Consider the following 17,263-nt stretch of genomic DNA (forward strand, 5'->3'; position numbering starts at 1 on the left):
TGGCATGTGGGATCTTCCCGGACCGCGTCACGAATCCGTGTCCCCCGCATCGGCAGGCGGACTCTCAACCACTGCGCCACCACTTAACTATTTTGTTAAGGTTTAACTTATATAAAGTCTACAACTCTTAAATGTGTTCATGAATATCTGGGTAATAAAGATCCAGAAAGAAATATAAAACACTGAAAAATAAAATTTGAGAGCCACAATAAAAAAGCAACAGACAAAATATAAAGTCAGGTAAGAGGATCAATCCAAGAACTAATATCAGACTAATTACTAGCAACAAAAAGAAGAAAAAAAACACAGGGGAGGAATTAGGGCACATTACTATGAAATTTCAAAATGGCAGGGAAAAAAATCCTAAAACATGCCAGAGAGAAAAAGCAGTCTACAAAGAAAGGATAAAAATTAAGAACACTATCAGGACTATAAATAGCAATACTGGAAGCTAAAACAACTGAACAATGAATTCCCAATTCTGAGGGAAATTAATTTTCAACCCAACAATTCCTATCAAAGGACAAAATAAAGACATTTCAAATATGACATCTCAAAAATTTACATCCCATCTACCTTTGATGATGGAGGATATAGTCCATCAAAATAAAAGAGCAAATCAACACTGAGGAAAATGCAAGGATCAAGTATGAGAGAGAAGACACTTTCCCTGCACAATGGTGGAGGGAAGTTCTGGGGCTATAACTGTACAACTTGACCTAGAAGCCATCTACTCCAGATTGGAGGAGGAGGATGGAGGGACTTCACAGTGTGTTTAGGAAGAAAAAAAAGGAGGGAGGGAGGAGATTATTATCAGATAATGTATTTGATCATGAAAATTATAGAAAATCTAGAATGTAGAAGAATCAACAACAGAGAAGTTTCAAAACTAAGTAAATGATAAACAAAAAGGCATATAAGATAGAAAAGGTAAAAGTATACACTTTGGTTCAGCAAGTAAAAATACCTTGTTAAAATAATGCAAACAATGATACTGATTTAATAAAAAATTATAATAGTTATAATAAAGTGAGAAAGAAAAAGTTGAGAAAAAAGAAGTGAGCAGGTATCTAAAAAGTGAGCAGGTATCCATTTATCTTGATGGATAAATCAAGAAATAACAGAGCTTCCCTGGTGGCGCAGTGGTTGAGAGTCCGCCTGCCGATGCAGGGGACGCGGGTTCATGCCCCGGTCCGAGAAGATCCCACATGCCACGGAGCGGCTGGGCCTGTGCGCCATGGCCGCTGAGCCTGCGCGTCCGGAGCCTGTGCTCCGCAAAGGGAGAGGCCGCAATAGTGAGAGGCCTGCGTACCCCAAAAAAAAGAAAAAGAAAAAAAAGAACAGCATAAGCACTTTATTTAAATTACGGAACTAAAAGAAACAGTAAAAAAGTAGAAAGTGGTAGGGAATGTGCTTGGGGTTGGGGAGAAATAGGACAGAAAAGTAATTTTATGTTATATGCTTTTTTAGCTTTAACTCTGTTATCTATGGCTTTGATTAAAAAAATAATTTCAAAATCTTTCTGCTTATTGTGTAAAGAATGAATTGGAAGGAACAAGGATGGATAAAGCAGACCACTTAGGAGGCTGTTGGAACATTCCAGAAGAGAGATGGTGGTGGTGTGGCCTATGAGAACAGTAAGGATGGTAGAGATGGAAAGATGTGGAAAGATTCAAGATATATCTTGGAGGCAAAATTAACACTTCTGGGTGATGGATGAAATGTGTATAAGGAAGAGAGTGGTGCTAAGGACCACTTCCCAGTTTCTGACATGTATCTGGGATGGTGCTTTTACTGCTATGGAGACTTCTGAGGGGCAGAGTAGGAAGGGCAGAACACAGAGATTTGGAAAGGAATACCATGAGCTCAGTTTTGAACATGTTCAATTTGAAATTTCTGTGAAAGAAATGGTTTTGTTATTATAAATAATGCTTCAATGAGCAAATGATGGCTTTCTAAAAAAGGTATACATGGCTAGAAGAAAATCAAGGATGAGTTAAGAATGGTCTCAACTAAGACGGAGTAACAAGAATTTGATTTACCCTCCTGCTCTATTTAAACAATAAGAAAGGAAAAGAAACTTTTTCAGGTATTAGACAACAAGGAGCACAGGAGAGAAGAGAAAAAAACCAGAATGAGCTCTTTGGCTGTACCAGCTTACTGCCTAGAAGTAGTTCAGGCTGGGGAGGGGACAAACAGAGTCAGGTCTCGCTGAGTTGAGAGATCTGAGGTGGAATCCAGGGAGGCCAAGATGGCTAAAATTTGTGGGTCAGAGTACCAGAGAGAAGAGAGCTCCACAGAGAGATCTGGAGATCTGCAGTTATCCGCTGGGATCTGGGTGAATACTGATCTGTGCATTTGTGAGGGGAAAGTCTTCCTAATACACAGGATATTGAGAAGAATCCCCAGAAGGAAATTAGCCCTGGACTAATGGTGGCTCTGGACCTGCCCTAACAGAGCTTAAAAGCAAGTGTCAAAAGGATCCAACTGATTCCAAGTAATATGACTGAAAAATTTGACAGAAAAAAAGCCAATGCTACTTTTTAAATTTATTTATTTATTTATTTATTTTTGGCTGTGTTGGGTCTTCGTTGCTGTGCACGGGCTTTCTCTATTTGTGGCAAGCGGGAGCTACTCTTCGCTGCGATGTGCGGGCTTCTCACTGTGGTGGCTTCTCTTGTTGTGAAGCACAGGCTCTAGGCACGCAGCCTTCAGTAATTGTGACAAGTGGGCTCAGTAGTTGTGGCTCGCAGGCTCTAGAGCACAGGCTCAGTAGTTGTGGAGCACAGGCTTAGCTGCTCCGCAGCATGTGGGTCCTTCCCGGACCAGGGCTCAAACCCGTCTCCCCTGCACTGGCAGGTGGATTCTTAACCACTGTGCCACCAGGCAAGTCCCAGCCAACGCTACTTTAAGGAATACAAAAAGAAATCCAGCCACCAACAATGAAAAATTAACAGACTCTAGCATTCAATCAGAAATTACCAGACATAAAAGAAGCAACCCATTACCAGGAGTAAAAGGGGGGAAAAAGTAGCAGAAGCAGAAATAACTACAATGATAGAATCAGTAATCAAAGATATTAAAATATCTATTATAAATACACTCCATATGTTTAAGAAAGGAGAGAAAAAGATAAAAATAAGGAAGAAAAAATTGAAGATTTATGTATTTTTTAAAAGTCCAAAATCAAACTTCTAGTGATGAAAAATACATATGAAATGAACATTGGATGGGATTAACAGCAGATCAGCAGAAGACCAATGAACTTCAAGACAACAATGGACACTATCCAAGATGAAACATAGAGAATAAAGACCAAAAAAAGGAAGAGAGCATCAGTGATCTATGGAAGAATAACTGTTGCTCTAACATATATGAAACAAGCCCAACAAAGGATAGCTGTGGGAAGGGACACCAAAAATTATTTGAAGAACTAGTGGTTGAAAATTACACAAATCTGACGAAAACCGTAAACCCACAAATCTAAGAAACACCATGACCCTAGAACAGAATAGACCTAAAGAAAACTATGCCAGGACACATCAGAATTAAATGCTGAAAACCAGGATAAAGATAAATTCTTAAAAGGTTAACAGAGAAAACATTCAGAGGGGAAAAAATAAAAGAGCCATAACGGACTTTTCTGAAATTATGCAAACCAGAAGACAAGAGAAAGACATCTGAAAATTACTGAAAAGAGGAAAAATCTAGAATTCTTCACATAGCTGCAATATCTTTCAAAAATGAAGGCAAGATTTTTGTAGACAAAAGGTAAAAAAAAAAAAAAAAAAATTATCACTAGCAGACCTGCACTACAAAAAGGTCATATGAAGTTCCTCAGATAGAAGAAAAAGGGTATCACATGGAAAGTCTTCTTACAAAGAGCAGTGAAAAATGATAAATGCATGGGCAATTATAAAAGACCATTTTTCTTATTTTTTAATATTTAAAAAGACAATTATTGTTTTAGGGGAAAATAACGTTGAGTTTTAGCATATTTGAAAGTAACACATATGACAAAAGCACAAAGAACAGGAAAGGGGAAATGGAACTATACTGTTTTAAGATTATTATACTATGTGTGAAATGGTATACTATTTGAACACAGAACGTGAATAAAGTTAACGTCATACACTGTAACCCCAGAACAACCACTAAAAAGACAAAAGTGGTAATAGCTAGTAAGTCACAGGTGACAATAAACGTAACTGTAACAAACCAACCCCCCTCAATTTAAAAGAAAAGAGGGGAAAGAAAAAAAACAGAGCACACAGAAACCTTAAAATAAACACCATATAAAAAACAAATACCAAGGTGACAGATTTAAACTCAACGACACTGATAATCACATTAAAAGTAAATGGTCTGGGCCTCCCTGGTGGCGCAGTGGTTGAGAGTCCACCTGTCAATGCAGGGGACACGGGTTCGTGCCCCGGTCCGGGAAGATCCCACATGCCGCGGAGCGGCTGGGCCCGTGAGCCATGGCCACTAAGCCTGCGCATCCAGAGCCTGTGCTCCGCAATGGGAGTGGCCACAACAGTGAGAGGCCCGAGTACCGCAAAAAAAAAAAAAAAAAAGTAAATGGTCTATCAACTGTGTTGCATGCCAATTTGATATTATCACTGTAAAGCAATATTACACTTAGAAACCTAATTGTTTTCCCATAATCACTGAATTCTCTGATATCTTTTTTCCAACTTCCTAGCATTTCCTCTCTGAAGTATCTAAATTAACTGTCCTGGATGAAGTTTCCTTTAAAAGGCAATGTCTATAAAGTCCTATGGCTTCAACATATTCAATTTTGTTTTGAAAGGTAATAAAAATAGTGAATTTCTATTCCTACATCTAAACCACTGGAAAAAAATAAAATAATCTAATGGAAGCAACCTAAATGTCCATTGACAGATGAATGGATAAAGAAGATGTGGGGTGTGTGAGTGTACGTGTGTGTATGTAATGGAATATTACTCAGCCATAAAAAAAGAATGAAATAATGCCATTAGCAGTAACAGATGGACCTAGAGATTATCATAGGAAATGAAGTCAGACAGAGAAAGATAAATATCATATGATACCATTTATATGTACAATCTAAAAAAAATGATACAAATGAACTTTCCATTTACTCTTAAAAAGGATCGTCATTTGTAAAGCCTGCATGTCAGAACCCATCTTACATAAAAGAACTTAGCATGCTTTGCCAGCAGTGTTTCTTTCAAAAAGGAAAGGAAGATGTAACTAAAAACCTCATTTAATCATTACACAGAAGCATCTTCTTAAGAGTTATGTTATAAAAAAAATCAAGATACTTTTTACCAAATAAAAAACTTAGCAGTCTGCCAAAACTCACACAAGAAATAGACAATCTGAATAAGTCTATACCTATTAAAGAAATTGAATCAATAACTAATAACCTTCCAAAACAGAAAGCACTAGGGCCAGACAGGTTCACTGGTGAATTCTACCAAACATTTTTTCTAGTTTTACTGAGGTATAACTGACATACAACACTGTGTAAGTTTAAGGTGCACAGCATAATGACTTGACTTACATGATATTACCACAGTAAATTTAGTTAACATCCATTATCTCATACAGATACCCAAAAAAAGTTTATTTTCCTTATGGTAAGAACTCTTATGATCTACTCTCTTAACAACTTCCAAATAAACCATACAGTAGTGTTAACTCTAGTCATTGTGCTATATACCACATCCCCAGTACTTACTTATGTTGTAACTGGAAGTTTGTACCTTTTGACTACCTTAATCCAATTCCTCCCCTTAGGTTGTTTCCATGTCTTGGCTATTATAAATAATGCTGCTATAAACATGGAGGTGCAGCTATCTCTCCAACACAGTGCTTTCATTTCCTTTGGATATATTCCCAGAAGTAGAACTGCTGGATCATATGGTAGTCCTACTTTTAGTTTTTTGAGGAACCTCCATACAGTTTTCCATAGTGGCTACATCAATTTACAATCCCACCAACAGTGCACAAGGGTTCCGTTTTCTCTACATCCTTGCCAGCATTTATCACTTGTCTTTTTGATAACCATTCTAACAAGTGTGAGATATATCTCATTGTGGTTTCAATTTGTATTTCGCTAATGATTAGTGATGTTAAGCACATTTCCATGTACCTTTTGAACATGTGTATAACTTGTTTGGAAAAATGTCCGTTCAGGTCCTTTGCCCATTTTTAAAAGTGGATTATTTGGGGATTTTTTGCTATTAAGCTATATGAGCTCTTTATATATTTTGGGTATTAACTCATCAGATATATGGATTACAGATAATTTTTCCCATTCCACAGGTTGTTTTTCATTTTGTTGGTCATTTCTTTGGCCATGCAGAAAATTTTTTTGTTTGATGTAATTCTACTTGTTTATTTTTGCTTGTGCTTTAGGTGTTATATCCAGAAAGACATTGCCAAAACCCATGTCAAGGAGCTTTTTTCTTGACATCTGAGGAAGAAATTATACTAATTTTCTATAATCTCTTTCAGAAGATAGAAGCAGAGGAAATATTTCCTAATTCATTCTATGAAGCCAGCATTACTCTAATACTAAAATCAAACAAAGCCATTGCAAGAAAAGAAAACTACAGACCAATATCTCTAATGAACATAAAAGCAAAAATCTTTAATAAACTATTAGCAAATCGAATCCAACAATGTATAAATAGAATTATACACCATGACCAAGTGGGATTTATGCCAAGTATGCAAGGCTGGTTCAACATCCAAAAATCAATATAACCCATCACATCAAAAGGCTGAAGAGGAAAAATCACATGACCATATCAATAGGCGTTAAAAAAAAAAAAAAGCATGACAAAATCCAACTCTTATTCATGATAAAACACAGTAAACTAAAATAGAGGGGAACACTTCCTCAACTTTTTTTTTTTGGCTGTGCTGTGTGGCTTGTTATGATCTCCCTGGTGGTCTAGTGGTTAGGATTCAGCGCTTTCACTGCTGCGGTCCAAGTTCAATCCGTGGCTGGGGAACACTTCCTCAACTTGATAAAGAGTATCTACAAAAAACCTTCAGCTAACAACATACGTAATGATGAGAAACTAGAAGCTTTCCCACTAAAACAGGAACAAGGCAAGGATGTCCTCTCATATCACTGCTTTTCAATATTGTACTGGAAGACCTAGCTTATGCAATAAGACAAGAAAAGGAAATAAAAAGTGTACAGATTGGGAAGGAAGAAATCTGTCTTTGTTCACAGATAACATGATCATCTCTACAGAAAATCTAAAAGAAGTGACAAAAACTCTAGAAACAAATAAACAATTATAGCAAGGTAAAGGACACAAGGTTAATATACAAAAGTAAATTGCGGGCTCCCCTGGTGGCACAGTGGTTGAGAGTCCACCTGTCAATGCAGGGGACACGGGTTCATGCCCCAGTCCAGGAAGATCCCACATGCCGCGGAGCGGCTGGGCCCATGAGTCATGGCCGCTAAGCCTGCGCGTCCGGAGCCTGTGCTCCACAATGGGAGAGGCCACAACAGTGAGAGGCCCGCGTACCGCAAAAAAAAAAAGTAAATTGCTTTCCAGCAGTGAGCATGTGGAATTTGAAATGTAAAACACAATACTGTTTACATTAGCACCAAAAAACAAAATACTTACATATAAATATGACAAAATATGCACAGGATCTATATAAGAACTACAAAACTGTGATGAAAGAAATTAAAGAAAGAAATAAGGGGAGAGACATTCCATGTTCATGGTCAGGAAGACTTGATCTGTCAAGATGTCAGTTCTTCTCAGCTTGATCTATAGATTCAATGCAATCCCAAACAAAATCTCAACAAGTTATTTTATGGATACTGACAAACTAATTCTAAAGTTTATATGGAAAGGCAAGAGACCCAGGATACTCAACACAATATTGAAGGAGAAGAGCAAATTTGGAGGATTGATGCTACCTGACTTCAATCCTTACTGTAAAAAGCTCCAGTAATCAAGACAAGGTGGTATTGGCAAAAGAACAGCAAACAGATCAATGGAAAAGAATATAGAGCCCAGCAAGCGACCTATATAAATATAGTCAACTGGTCTTTGACAAAGCAGCAAAGGCAACACAATGGAGAAAAGATAACTTTTCAATGAACAGTGCTATAACAACTGGACATCCACATGCAAAAAAATGAATCTAGACCCAGACCACACACCCTTCACAAAAATGAACTCAAAATGGATCACAGACCTAAATGTAAACTGTAAAAGCCTTAAAAGATAACATAGAAAAAACTCTAGATGACCTTGGGTTTGGTGATGACGTTTTAGATATGATAAAGGCATGATCCGTGAAAGAAATAACTGATAAGCCAGACTTTATAAAAATTAAAAATTTCTGGGCTTCCCTGGTGGCACAGTGGTTGAGAGTCCGCCTGCCGATGCAGGGGATGCGGGTTCGTGCCCCGGTCCGGGAGGATCCCACATGCCGCGGAGCCGCTGGGCCCGTGAGCCATGGCCGCTGAGCCTGCGCATCTGGAGCCTGTGCTCCGCAACAGGAGAGGCCACAACAGTGAGAGGCCCGCGTACCGCAAAAAAAAAAAAAAATTAAAAATTTCTGCTCTGTGAAAGAAACTGCCAAAGATAATGAAAAGATAAGCCACTGACTGGGATAAAATATTTGCAAGACATATCTGATAAAGGACTGTTACCCAAAATATACAAAGAACTATTAAAACTCAACAGTAAAAAAACAAAAACTTGACTGAAAAATAGGCCACAGACTTTAACAGATACCTCACCAAAGAAGATGTACAGATGGCAAATGAGCGTATGAAAAGATGTTCCACGTCACGGAAATGCAAAATTAAAACAATGATATACCACTACACATCTATAAGAATGGCCACAATCCAGAACACTGACAACACCAAATGCTGTTGAGAATTCAAGAGCAACAGGAATTCTCATTCACTGCTGAATGTGAATGCAAAATGGTATAGCTACTTTGGAAGACAATTTAGCGGTTTCCTACAAAACTAAGCATATTCTTACCATATGATCCAACAATCATACTCCTTAGTATTTACCCAAAGGAGTAAAAAACACATGTTCACAAAAAAAACCTGTACATGAATGTTTACAGCAGCTTTATTTATAATTGCAAAACTTGGAAATAACTAAGATATCTGTCATTAGGTGTGGAAAATAAACTGTGGCACATCCAGACAATGGGATATTATTCAGCGCTTAAAAAAATGAGTCACCAAGCTACGAAAAGACATGAAGGAAACTTAAATGTACATTACTAAGCAAAAGACACCAATCTGAAAAGCTACATATTGTATGATTCCAATTGTATGACATTCTGTAAAAGGCAAAACTATGGAGACAGTAAACAGACTAACAATTGCCAGGGGTTGGTAGGGGAGGGATGAAAAGGCAGAGTACAGATTTTCAGGGCAGTGAAACTATTCTGTAGGATATTACAATGATGGCTATGTCATTATACATTTGTCCAAAGCTGTAGACTGTACAACACCAAGAGTAAACGCTAATGTAAACCATGGAGTCTGGATGATAATGATGTATCAATGAAGGTTTATCATTACAACAAATGTCCCAGTCTGGTGTGGGGTCTTGATAGTGGGGAGGTTGTATGTGTGGGAATGAGGGTAAATGGGAACACTCTGTACTTTCTGCTTAATTTTGCTGTGAACCTAAAACTGCTGTAAAAAACAGTTTATTAAAAAAACTGATAAATGATATAAACAGGCAATTCAAAAAAGAAACTGAAATGGCCAGTAAAGACATAAAACCATAGTTATCTTTATAAACTAAAATGAAATACTGTATTTTTTTCACTCAGAGAAGCAAACACTAAAAACTGACAACGTTCAAGTGTTAGTGACAACTTGAGGCAATGGGTTTTCACACACTGACGGTTGGAATGTAAACTGGTATAACCACTTGGGAGAGCAATTTGACGGTATCTGAAATGAATTATGTGTACACTTAAAACACAGCAATTCTACTTCTACACAAACACAAAAGAGAAATTCCTCCACACTCGTGCAAAACGGCATTAAGAAGATACCTGCACGGCAACTGCAGGAACATTCTGTTTTTGGATATACACACTCACAGATGTGGATACATGTATGTATGTTTATATATTTTCAAAAGTACTGGAAAGATACATATTAACCTTATGCAGTAGTTGCTTTGTGCAGGGAGATTAGAGGAGAATATGAATCAAGAACTTTACCTATACTATTTTGACTTAAAAAATAGTTTAGCAAAATGATAAAATATCAGCTATTAATTCTAGATAATAGGATTTAGGTAAATGTTACATAATTCTTTATATTTTTCTGTATTTTAATTTTTGTCTTAGGAATTCCATTAAACATAAAAAAAAAAACCTTGTAATTTGAGTCATTAGAACAATACAGTAACGTCCTGTATCTCCCCCAAATCTATGGTACAATGGAGTTATGTACTAATGGTAATGACAATGGTTCACATTTTCTCTGATGGTTGAATATTTCCTGTCATATGACAGAATTGGGTCAGCCAAAAGTAATCTACATCTCATTTCAGAAAACATAAACAGAACTGCTACAAGAGTTTTCAAATTGTAGACTGGTTAAGGACGACAACACTCATGGTCATTTCCTTAGGAGCTGTGTCAGGCCTTCAATGAAGGAACACAATCTGCCTGAATCACTAAAATTGAATATTGACTTACGTTGAAGGAAATACTACAAAAGCTACATCACTCTGCAAATAATTGCCTGTTCTCTTCTCCTTCCCATAAAAATAAAGTCATCAGAATGAGGTATTAAATAATAATAATATATGTTTCTAATAAGGAAATACTAGACACCTCCTGTTCTACCTTGACTCAACATTTCTTTACCTTAAAGTAATATAAAAACTTTAAAGAATAAAGTAATATTTTCACAAATACACAAACACAGATAGCTCACCCCAATCCCTACTCCTTGAGATAAACTCAATGTCAGTCATCAGTCATACACATATCATGCAACTCATAATTTCATGAATTTATCTAATACTTACTAAAAGTCTTGCAGATGTCAGAAACAGCTTTGAAGACTCTGTCAGAGAAATTCACTTTCACCTTCACATACTTCATGTTGGGAAGTTGCAGGCGGAGCAGCTTGTGCTGGGGGGTGAACTGAAGCTTAGCATCTGCCTGAACGCCATACTTGTCCAAGGTCCAATGTGTCTTGAGGAGCCAAGTTCTCTTCTTTTCCCACCACAGAGCGTGGTCAGACCAATCTTTTTTTACATCTATTAAACAAACAAACAAAACACTTCTAAAAATCATCAAGATCACCTTGAGAGAAATCATAAGCAGAAAACTAAATAACTGGGTATTTAATATGATCAACTAATTAAATACTAAGTGTCTGTTTTGTGATAGGTACAAAAGAAATACTAAATAGCTGAGAAAACATTCTGCCCTTGAAAACTAGTATAGAAGGGAGCTAAGGCAGAATACACAGGGTAACGTAGTAATGCTTAAGGGGGACACACAATGAGGAAGAGAGTAAGTACTCTCTGTAGGCATTCCGAGAACAAAGAGAACCCTGGGGACTAGAATCAGAAGGATTAATGATGAGGCGGAGTTGGTGGATTCTGAGCCCAGCCTCGAGGAATGGACAATACTCTGATGATAAAATAGGTGAGAAGGCTGAGATATATGAGGCTGCAGAGGCCTGCTGAGGTTAATGAGTGGTGAAAAGTAAGATGGAACCAAAGTGAACAAAACCCAATATCCTAGGTAAAGAAGAGACTGGAAAAGAAAACATCCACGAGCAACACTTAATAACTTATTAAGAGAAAACAAAAACAAAAAAACTACACTCCCAACCACACACCCAAATACATTCCAAGAAAAGTAACTTGTAAGTCACACTGTCCAACTTTTTTCCCCCAATATATTTCGGTACAAGAGAAAACATTAATATCTGTTATACTCTTTAACATCCTTATGCAATTAAATTAAATGAAAATAAATTTATACCAAATAAAGAGTATAATTTACACAAGATTTGGCTACCCCCAGATATAGCCGATCATAACAATAAACTTGCAAATAAAAGCCAACTTTAGCGAGTTCTTAAAGTAGCAATAAAAGTAAAGACTTTTTGGATCAATTATATGATAAACTAAGAGCCAAAAAAGGGGGACAGGATATTTTTTTTAAAAAACAGTATTAGCCAAACAAAGCTTTCCAGGGGAAGAAAATAAAAATGAAAAATATCATGATTCTGATATAAAGTTCATCTTAATACAGTTTTAAAAAGAACTGGTCAATTTTAAGAAGATAAATTTAAAAGTATACACTAACCTGACATTTCTTTTTTAGCACCTGTCTACCAGAAAGCTTCAGAGTAAAAAATCAAACCACCACACTGATTATGAGCCTAGAAACACTTTCTATAACGGTGAAATTTACTTGATATAATTAACTTCTCCTCATTATGGAAGAAACACATCACAGGTGGGAAAAAGATTTTCAATTCCCCCAGCCATTTAAAAAAAATATTTTAATTAGTAAGTACTTTAATGGGAGAACTGTAATTACGTGTGATTATATTGCCATTTTGAAATTTCAACATTTGTTTTGGGAAAGCCCAGTCAATTATGTTATTTGAAGTTTGGCTGCAGAAATACATATTTTACAACTACTTACTTAGTTGTGACACAATGTATATAGTACCCTGCATCTTAAACTATTTTCCAGCACAGAATTTATCAACTAACTTTTAGAAACAACAAATCTGATCTAGCTCATAAGAACACAACCAAGGTTGGGACCTTTTCATATACTATGAGGTAAATGTCACACACATTACAGATGGTTTACTTTTTTCTTCAGGAATAAAGAACCCAAGGCAGAAAAAGATAATTTGTAAAGAATGATAGTAACCAAACAGAGCAAGGCTGAGCTGAACTGAATTAATTGTAGGTAGGTATCTAATACTTTCTTCCCCATATCTCAATCCATTCACTTCTGCTCCCAATATCAACCATTAAGGAAGCTACAACATATATTCCCAGTGGGGGGAGAAGAGAGGAAAAAGCTGTACACCGCTAATAATAATAATAGTTTTGTAAATACTGACTTAAATCATTTGGGTTCCCTTTGACTTAAATCAAAAGACAATCCTGAAATAAGAACTTCGGCACAAGTAGCTTATTTGGGGTGGGGGTGGGGGGACCCCAGGAAGCATACCTGAGGGGATTAGGAAAAGCAAAACAGAGGGAGAAAAGTCTATTAAGGATTCATTAACTTCTGTGGATAACTGGAGTTCAGTCCTGTGAGATATCCTCCGAGGAATTACATAGAACATGACTTAGAATTATCCCCCTAAGGAAAGAGAAAGCTGGGGCATCTATCCAATTCCTTGGTTGAGGGTTGCTCCTAGGGCCATTCAATTCCCAGCATTTCCCCAGCTGCCACGCATGGGCTGGCCACCCTACACTCAAGCAGTTAACTCACCAAGGCTGAAATATTTACTACATGGACTTTTTACAGAAAGACTTTGTAGGCCCGGATGCAATAAAATCTCAACTTTGCATCAATTAGGCTTCAAACGCTGACCTCAGAAACAGGTACTTCCCGTGATCTTCCTCTTTAAAAATTTAACCCTCCCCATCAATTCCACCTTGGTTTTTTACACCAGAGGAATGGCACCCCTGCATCCAATAAGAATAAAGATTGACAAGAAGGACATATAATCCAAAGACTGTGTACTAGAAACCTATGAATAGTTTGTTTACCCACAGAAAGAGAGAAAATCTTTTACTGACTGGCAACACTGGTAAAATCAGTCTTTTTTACCCACAGAAAATAGTAGATAAGTAACAATATAGGAAAGAAAAATTACCCCAAATAAAAGCAGAAACAGGACACCAGAAAAGATCTGAAGTGTTGATAGGGCACATGCCAAGAGACAAAAACAGAGAAAAGCAGGCATTCTGACAGCAAAAGAAGTAGTCAGTGTTAGAAGATGGAATGGTTGGACTATGGGAGCCTGTAACATATGTTCAAATAGTATAATTTTTGGTAGCATTCTTGAAGACTCAAAATACCAGCAACCTAATCAGCATTAATTATAAGATAATCACTACTACAGAACAAGAACAAACAGCATCTATAAAATATTCATTAATTCCACAAATATCTACTGAACATTTACTATGTGCCAGAAGGCACTATTCTAGTGCTAGAGATACAGTGATGAGAAGAACAAAGTGCCAGCATCTTTGAAGAAGGCCAATAGGACTAGAATTGAGGAGGCGAAGCATCAGAGAGCTCGGCAGAAGCCTTGTATATTATAAAGTCGTTTAGCTTTTATTATGCGTGTGAGAGAAGCCACTAGAGCAGTGTTTTTCAGCTTGTTTGGCATTAGAATTATCTGAGCAACTTTTCAAATAGAGTAATGCCTGGACTCAGCCCAAACCACTCTGGGTGTGGGTCTAGAAATCGATTTTAAGCAGGGGAGTGATTTTTTCCTCTTCTCTCTCACATCTTCTTTTGCTCAAGACAATCCCTCCTATATGAAATGATTATGTTCCAAAGTTCCTTTAAGTCTTAGAATTTAGATTTGCCACAAAGAAACATTATAAATAGGTTCCAAATCAGACTGTTACTCAAATCTAAAATAGCCCAAAGTAAACTACTAGCAATATTACACTAAACTGATATCACAAGGCTTTTGCAGAATATATGGCTGATGTTCAACTAGAGATGTAAGGAAAACTGCTAAGTTGCACCTGAAGACTGTGGGTTGGATGGAGAGGAAGAAAGACAATGTTGCTGTTAAGTTGTGAGGGAGACAAGGGCTTCCTGCTAAAGTAGGGCACTTGGCTACTCCCTCGTCATCCTTCCATAAACTCCAGGAATTAACTGGCCTCCTTCCTCCTTCCCAGCTACAATTTGTTGTCTTAAGCCAAGGTTTCTTTCCTCTATTAAAGCTCCTAAAAACAGAAGAGCTTTACCTTCTGCGTTCCTCTCTAATTCCTGAAACACAAAACTATTCTGATGTTTCTAATGAAATGTTATTGCCAATAATGTGTAAAGACAAGGTCTACAAGTAAAATTAATGCTTAAGTTTAAAAAATTATCTCTATAATGTTATCCCTAATGTTTATTGAAATGTAAAGGACATTAAATATTAATTTCGCTTTTTGATCACATCATCTTTTGTTCTTAAGAACTCCTCACTCTCACTCTTTTTGGTCTCTCTCCTCCCAAACTCCTTTTAATTTCAGAGGTGAGGCAGCTGAGGATACTGCTCCCTTGTTTTTAGGATGTGCCCTCGTGTTCTTGTTTTTAATCACTCAGACCTTCAAAAAAGGAAATAGGCAAAATGGACGAAGTGTTGCTCTTCAGGTACACAACCAATAAATGAATCAATAAACATTTTCCAAGGACCTACCATATGCCAGACACTAAACTAGGCCATGGGAATATATAATTAGTTTCGTAAGAATTCCCATCAAAGAGTCACTTACAGTCCAAGTGAGGGACGCGGACAGTGGCAGAAAGATCAGAATCCAGTTCTAATAGGTATCTAACTGATATCTCAACTGAAGAGTCAGCATGAGAAAATGGGCTCACAGACTAAATTTATGTTCACTCAGCTCTGCCCAAGGTTAACAAACTCTGTCTCCCAGGCACACAGAGACCTGGTATTTCCACTTTATTTAATAATTTCTTTACCTCCCTACAGATGTCCAATCTGTCCTCTTCCTCACTCCTAAATACCTATTTCCTATAAGACTGCTAGTTCATTAGGGTCTCAAAGAGCTACCGGGAAACAGTCACTCAAACCACTCCATTTCTCTGTTCCAATACTATCCATACTTTGGAATGTCAATTTATTTATATATAATGGACCCCAGTCCCCTCCATACACCAAGAAGCTAATCAATTCAAGATATATCCTAAGAAAGATAAGGATTACACCAGATAATTAAGGACTAGACCATGGAAACTGGGATTCAAGTGAGGGTTGGTTTCAAGAGGTCCTTCCTAGAATTGGCCAACACTACAAAGTGACTCATCAGTTCACTCTCAAAACACCAAGTGTGAAGGAATATTTATATTATGCATGTCTTTAACTGATTTAAAAATGGCAGCTACAGACAATAAAACTCAAAAAGGTTATGGTTAGTAGCTATTTTACTATTTGAAGAATGAGTATAGTACTATGCAAAATTAAACTGAGTTGAAAATAAGTGAAGAACACAAACAGGTATCAACTGCAAAGACACAATTTAGAAAAATAATGTAATTAACCACTTTTGATTTTACATTAGAAACTAGAATTATATTATAAAATGAATACTCTATCATCTAAAAATAACTGAAATAACTTCCAAGTCATTCCTCTCTTCTTTAAGACTGTTCTACAGAGACCAGAAGTAAATTCCTCAATTATTTTTAATCTTATTGTAGAAGAGTAACCCTCCCTTCCAGACTACGCTTCATTCTAGAGGAATAATCCCCAACAGATTCTCAGCAGTGTATTCTATACTACATTACTACAAGGCTATCTATGACTGAATCAAAGTTACTATAATAGGATTATTAGTATACTAGAAAGAAGTATATTCCTGATTTTCCACAGCTATGAAAAGCAGAAACAGGCTTTAAAAAAAGTCCCAGAGCTAACTCAGCTGACATATACTTTTGTTAATCAATAAAATGAAAAAAGGAAACACTAGCAATGAAGCATGTAAATATTCCATAATTCAGTAACTGTCCCCCACTCACCCCGTCCATTCAACAAATTAAGGGAGACTACACCAAGATCATATAAATAGTAATTATATTAACCTAATCTTTAAATCTTTAAAATTGAATATCTCTCTCCAGGGTCTAGTTTCTTCCTCAGTTTTTCTTTCTATCCAAGTACTATGGAATTTACCTCTCAAACAGCTGTTAAACTTGTCCCTTCCTTTCTTTTTATTACACTGCTTTAGCTTAAGTCCTCAGCATCTCTTGTCTGAACTACTATGATCCCATTTTTTACAAAACTATCTGAGTTATCTTTTAAAATGCAAATTTGATCATTTTACTTCTCTACGTAACTTTACAGGTCCTTCTGTTGCTGAAGTGTTTTATCACCTCTTAGCAGGTTACACAAACCTTAACCATCTGTGCCCCACACTGCTTGGCTATCCCCAGGTACAGCTCAGGCTCTGGCCCAGTTTGTGAAACAACTTGATGTTTTGTGTGTCCTTGA

At 36.9% G+C, this 17,263-nt stretch overlaps 1 protein-coding gene across 3 annotated transcripts in view; it reads right to left on the reverse strand.

Annotated features, from left to right (window-relative positions):
* The window catches only part of FERMT2 (FERM domain containing kindlin 2), a 98,380-nt gene that overhangs the window by 39,116 nt on the left and 42,001 nt on the right, over positions 1–17,263 (reverse strand). For all 3 annotated transcript variants that reach the window (XM_027111259.1, XM_027111258.1, XM_027111260.1), the window contains one exon: positions 11,058–11,291. In XM_027111259.1, the coding sequence (XP_026967060.1) occupies positions 11,058–11,291 (234 nt within the window). The remainder of the gene's footprint in view (positions 1–11,057; positions 11,292–17,263) is intronic.

The sequence above is a fragment of the Aethalodelphis obliquidens genome, unplaced genomic scaffold (genome assembly GCF_003676395.1).
Source record: "Aethalodelphis obliquidens isolate GAN/ISIS:26980383/991018 unplaced genomic scaffold, ASM367639v1 scaffold10, whole genome shotgun sequence".
Taxonomy (NCBI): Eukaryota; Metazoa; Chordata; class Mammalia; order Artiodactyla; family Delphinidae; genus Aethalodelphis; species Aethalodelphis obliquidens.